The sequence below is a fragment of the Lolium perenne genome, chromosome 3 (genome assembly GCF_019359855.2).
Source record: "Lolium perenne isolate Kyuss_39 chromosome 3, Kyuss_2.0, whole genome shotgun sequence".
Lineage (NCBI taxonomy): Eukaryota > Viridiplantae > Streptophyta > Magnoliopsida > Poales > Poaceae > Lolium > Lolium perenne.
In genome coordinates, this window is record NC_067246.2 from 255,526,518 (window position 1) to 255,532,148 (window position 5,631).

At 45.3% G+C, this 5,631-nt stretch overlaps 1 protein-coding gene across 1 annotated transcript; it reads right to left on the minus strand.

Annotated features, from left to right (window-relative positions):
* Positions 1-290: 290 nt before the first annotated feature.
* On the minus strand, positions 291-2,296 carry LOC127340120 (WRKY DNA-binding transcription factor 70-like). The gene is made up of 3 exons (XM_051365898.2): positions 2,022-2,296; positions 1,736-1,876; positions 291-861 (listed from the first exon to the last, which is right to left on the minus strand). Exons 1-3 carry the CDS (start codon positions 2,294-2,296, stop codon positions 291-293), a joined length of 987 nt encoding a protein of 328 aa, XP_051221858.2.
* Between the last annotated feature and the right edge of the window lie 3,335 nt (positions 2,297-5,631).

Sequence of the window (5,631 nt, forward strand, 5' to 3'; positions counted from 1 at the left end):
AAGTTTGACTACGGGTAAGTAATTTGACTAGAGATTAAGTGTAGTAAGAGACTAACGGAAATACTAGTAATTCTGAAAAAATAAAAAAAAAGAGGCCGTGAAAAAAAGGGTGTGAAAAATAATTAGAAAAAATAGAAAAAAAATTAAACGAAATAGGCTTTAATACCGGTTCGTGTTACGAACCGGTACCAAAGGTCTCCAGCCCCACGGGTTCCTCCGTGCCCACGTGGAGGCACCTTTAGTACCGGTTCGTAAGCAACCGCACGAAAGAGCGCTTTAGTGCCGGATAATTAATCACGGCCTTCAACCGGTACTAATGCCCCTATGGAACCGGTACAGATGAGCGTTTTTCTACTAGTGGTATGCGGCAAGGACGACGACGAATATGGAGCTGTAGGCGCCTCGACGGGCGGAAATGGCGAGCCGCGGCCGCGCATCTCCGCCACGGTCGTCCGGTGCTCCAGGCTCATGCTCACCTCCAGCAGGCCCGGCGGCACATACGACGCCGGATCACTCAGCTGGCTCACCTCCACAGGCTGCGGCCGGGACGTAGCTCCGCCGATGACCCTGGCGAAAGTGCCGGTCATGATCTGGTTTTCTAGTTGAGCGTTGCCGCCGACGTGGACTGCAGCTGCATGATCAAAATGGGCGCCGTTCCTTGTCGCAGTAGTGTTCATCGTGGGTGAATCAGTAGCATTATCGCTGATGCTTCGGCTGGGACGCACTTGGTGGCACGTGTGCTGGTTGACGAAGGTGACGTGAAACATTGGACGGTGGGCGTCGCTGCTGCTATCCTGCCGCTGCACTTGCTTCTTCGCCCTGCAGCCGCGCTCGTGGCTATATCTGCAGCTGTAGTACAGCCTGCATCGTGCATATACAGTTAGAGATCTTCAGATGGTGATTGAACTGGTACAAAAGACCTTCTCTTACGAGTACAAAAGAGATTAGTGCATGCAGGACTGAAGTCAAAGGTCGTGACGAAATTTATTGCCAGCTTGACGGTTTTCAAAAGTCGTTGGCGCATGCATGTCTTTAGTTCCCCAAAGAAATATAGCTTGACTCTTTTTTTGCGAGAAAAAAATATAGCTTGACTCAGTTTACTGTCCACGGGACACAGATTGACAGATAACCAAATTTACTGCTCTGACCTGGCTTCGACAGTACTACTATGTCTTAGGTGACCAGTCTAGCCGGCAAGACCAAAATGCAGGTTCATTAGGTTTTAACAATGTAATATTTTTCCCAAAAATGGGTTGAGTTCTAAGCCAAATGTACTGAACAAATAGTAGTCAGGAGTAACATATTTTACCGTATACTAACACCAAGTAAAAGTAGCTCGCATCCGCGGTTCTAACCCCGTCCGCCCCAAGTCGGTGCACAACTAGACCGTGCAACAAGGCCTTGACGACAGTAATGCATCATTTCGATCAAGAGGCAGGGGAACCCCTCCTTTTTGTAAAAAAATGTAGCAAGGTGCAATTCTTAGTGAAAATCGACAAGTGTATAGTCTTAGCTCTTGTATGTAAGCCTAGACATATAATCCGTGCCGGGCCTCTTATTTTATGGGTATGACCTTGAATTTATAAATTAGAAAGTTGTAATATCACAAAAATGCGAATTTTCTGCCGATGCTTTGATATATAATTAAGAATAGTTTGGATCATATAATTTAGTTGGGACATGCATGTTTTGATATATAATTAAGATCTTGGCATTATGAACTAAACCACTTCACCTTGGAAATTTTCTGTTCCGAATGTTCTTTTGCCCGTATTTTCTCCATCTGTAACCCTCCTTGTGAGGCGATGCTGTAATCTCCTTCTTTGTAACCACATCTCCTCTACTCTTTCTGCGGGGACCAATCTCTTCTCCACTACTAGTACTACTACTGAATCAACCAAACAAACAATCACAACTTAGAAACAACTCCACCTCGAAAAAAAAAACTTAGAAACAACCACTAAAACCAGGGAAAGTACTAAGATATGTAGATCAGTATTAGTAGTAAATTAGCAGTATACCAAATGCGTATATCTTTCGCCGGACTGCCCAGGCCGATACTAGTTGCCTCGGGCGCCATCGTCCTCAGTCCTGCCACCCGAATACTGTCGCCAGGCTTGAGCGTGAACAGAGACACCATGAACACCCGAGAGAGCTCTTGGCTCATCGCCTTAGCTGCCTCGTGGCCAAGGATATCCAAGGGGTGCTCGAGCAATGCAAGGAGCCTGGCGTTAAGACTGTAGCCGCCGATAAGCTCCTGCCACAGCTGTTGTGCAGCCTCTTGCCCAAGTGCCATACTCGCGATTCAACGGTCGAAGTATTGTAGGGGAAGCGATCAGTTTGTGAAGTAGCTATGGGGTCCTTGCGCAGTTTATATAGGCGCACTGCACTGATCCTTAAAACTTAGTCGTTCAGTTTTTTCTCAATAATGAGCGTTTTATTACTTCAAAATTTTATACCTCTTATCTCTGCATGACAAAGATGCACATAGCCGCACAAACTAGTCCAGACTGTTGAAAAGAAATTAGTCAAAATATAAAAACAAAGTTGACCAAATGTCATATGCCTAAGTCGATGTGGACTTATCTCGAAATTATGTGGTCATCCCTGTTGGAAAAAAATGTATCCCTCGCCGTAGCCTCCAACCTTGTACCTTCCTCAGTATTGTTCTCCACTTTCTGAAGAGACGGCCATGATCGGAACATACTGGTGTACCGGTAGATAACCTGCATAAGAAAATCATTTTTTTCATTAAAAAGTCATTTCTACATAGCGAGAGGGATAAAATGACATCACACGCTTTCACCATAATAAACGTTCTAAACCTGTGATCAATATCGTGAAGCCAATTCCTAAAGATGTTGGTTATACTACATGGAGGATACAAGACAGAAGGTACTTAGAGACTGACCATATAGATCTTGTAAACTGGCACTGAGAAAAGTGATTGTCTCAACATGATGATAGAAAACACACTTTGAACTCCCAGTTCCAATTCCTCTTAGAAAGATTATCTTTGGTAAAGATCACACCTCGACGAAGATATCAACCAAAGATTTTAATCTTTAAAGTTATCTTCATATTCAAGATTTTTTATTATTATCATTGAATGGCAGCGTCGATTGGATCAAAGCTTTGTACATTAAATCAACCAAGAAAATACTAGTCCCATGGAGATTCCATCGAAGTTCATTATTCCCTTGCATTAGTTGGACAGCAGCCAAATGCTGAAGCAAAGACTTCAAAAATCCTAGTCTGAACCGATTAAACTAATCTTGAACATCGTATTGGGAGGAGATGACTCCACAACCATGGCGATAATATCACCTTTATGATGCACAATAATATACAAAGCTAGATATGGTTTTCGGAGTGTGATATTACCTAACCATCCATAGTCTCAGAATGTATTTCTAACCCGTCAAGTGAAAGAAATATTTTTTCGTTGCCATCAAACCAGCCAAAAAAATACGAATCGCTATATTTTCAAATGATCTAAGGTAAGGAATATGAGTCAACATATTTTTTGTGCCAAACACCCTCTTCAGTATGCAGCTTGAAAAGCCACTTGCCTAGAAGGGACAGTTCACTAACTGATTCATATAGGACAGTTCACCAACTGATTCGCCAAAAAAAAAGTTCACCAGGGCGTTAAGCTGTTTATCGTCCCTATCAGCTGTGGGGGCATTCCATTCTGCTGGTGCTTGATTCGACAGGGGTATCTTGATTGATTTTCTTAGTCCTTATTCCTTCAAATATGTTGACCGGTGCGGCTTGTGGCATGGTATGTGAAGGTACGAGCAAGAAATGTTATTGCATTAGTTTTTTTTTTTTTTTTTGCGAGAAATCCACCGATCTATTAATAATCATCAACAGTAGTACAAAAAGCCCAAAAAGTAAAAGAAATTACAAATTGGTACTCAGACCACCTAGCGACGACTACAGACACTAGCACGAGCCGAAGGCGCGCCGCTGTCCTCGCCCCTCCATCGCTGGAGTCAGGCAAAGCTTGTCGTAGTAGAGCTTGTTGTAGTAGACAGACGGGAAGTCGTCGTGCTAAGGTCCCAAAGGACCAGCACACCAGAGCAGTAACCATCGCCAATGATGACAACCATAGATCGGAAGAGACTGACATGAAACGACACCAACTAACACGAAAACCGACCGGATCCCAGGAGATCCGACGGGCACACAACTCCACGCGCCCTCCGTCAGCGCTAGATGCACCACCGGAGCGAGGATAGGGCGGGGAGGACATTATTCTGACTTCAGGATGTAGCCGCCGCCTCACCATCCCAAAGAAGAGACTGAAAAGAAAACTAAATTAAGGACGAAAACTCCCCGCCGGCGAGGGACCGTGATCCACCACACCTCCAAGGCCCCAAGGCCACCGGAGGTGGAGCGGACCAGCGGTATCACCGGCGAGGAGGACGGAACCCTAGATGGGTTTTGTAGCTTCTTGCGCCGCCTCTGGCTGTTTCCGCTGTGGTTTATGTTTCCTCAACTAGAAACGTACGTCGTGCTCTGCCTATGGTCGTTAACATACCATTCAGTATGATGCAAACGAAGCGCATGCGAGTCCAAGTCTGCAGTTAATATAGACAACGCGCGGGGAAGACGTGTGCATTTGAGTTTCTATGGCCTATGGGACGGATGGGGCAGGTCTAGATGAGACCGATCGAGCAGATTACCCTTTTCACTCTACAGGATCAGAAACTGGCTTGCTATCGCCAACATGTTGATCGGTCTGCTGCAGTCAAAGGTCAGCCCTTGAATGGCATTTTCATTTTGACAAAGCAACGCGGCCTTTTTTTCGAGAATTATGCAAGAATCCTCAGAATCTATGACCGTTAGCTACGCCACATATCACTTGGCCCGGGCTAGTAACATAAAGTATCTATGGTTTGAATTTCTCAAATTACCAAAAAATAGGACGTTACCGAAAATGAAGGTTACTTAAATTAGAAATGCCCGGTCGAAATTTCAACTGTCCTCATCATAAGACAACGAGACCATGCAAATCAACAACTGCCAAAAAGTAATGGATAAAGGGTTTAACCACTGTGTATGCCAACAACACAAGGAATGATCAACTACAAGTCTAAAACAACATTTATAAAAAAAAAATAGAATAACAATAACATTTAGGAGTATCCAATTTTAGCGAACGTGCACCGGGTGGATTAGCCCACATCACTCCACCTGTCCTCCAATCACCCCAAGCGACGGGAGGAAGTCGGAGGACAAATCCCTACCGGCGGACAGTGGACAGTGTGTCCTCGTATATCTAGCCGTTCTCGTAGTGGGGGTCTCCGGCCTTATTGTAGCGCACAACGGAGCACAGAAGCTAGGGTGGCAGCCTCGAGATCCTTTTGTGGTGACCGAGTTGCCGCTGCTATGTCAATGTGGAACCGGAGCTGGCCATGGCGGCGATTTTGAGGTCATGGCAGCCAAGTTCTTTTGGCCAACGAGCTTACGGGGCATGGTCTGTAGTGGCTTGCAACGGGGTAGTGGTGGTTGTAGGGGGCGGCTGTTACATGGCAATGGGTAGCTTACAATTGGACAAGTGGTGGTGGCCTGGCCGCGATTAATTCGTTGTAACATCACTCGTTGGTGGCGCATGAGTTTGGC

Bases quoted from the DNA above. Each gene is read 5' to 3' on its own strand.
- LOC127340120 (XM_051365898.2), bottom strand. From the start codon at position 2,296: ATGGCACTTGGGCAAGAGGCTGCACAACAGCTGTGGCAGGAGCTTATC. The intron at 1,877-2,021 runs GTATACTGCTAA...TAGTAGTACTAG, and splicing joins GCGAAAGATATACGCATTTG to TAGTGGAGAAGAGATTGGTC. The intron at 862-1,735 runs GTGAAGTGGTTT...TGCACGATGCAG, and splicing joins CGGAACAGAAAATTTCCAAG to GCTGTACTACAGCTGCAGAT.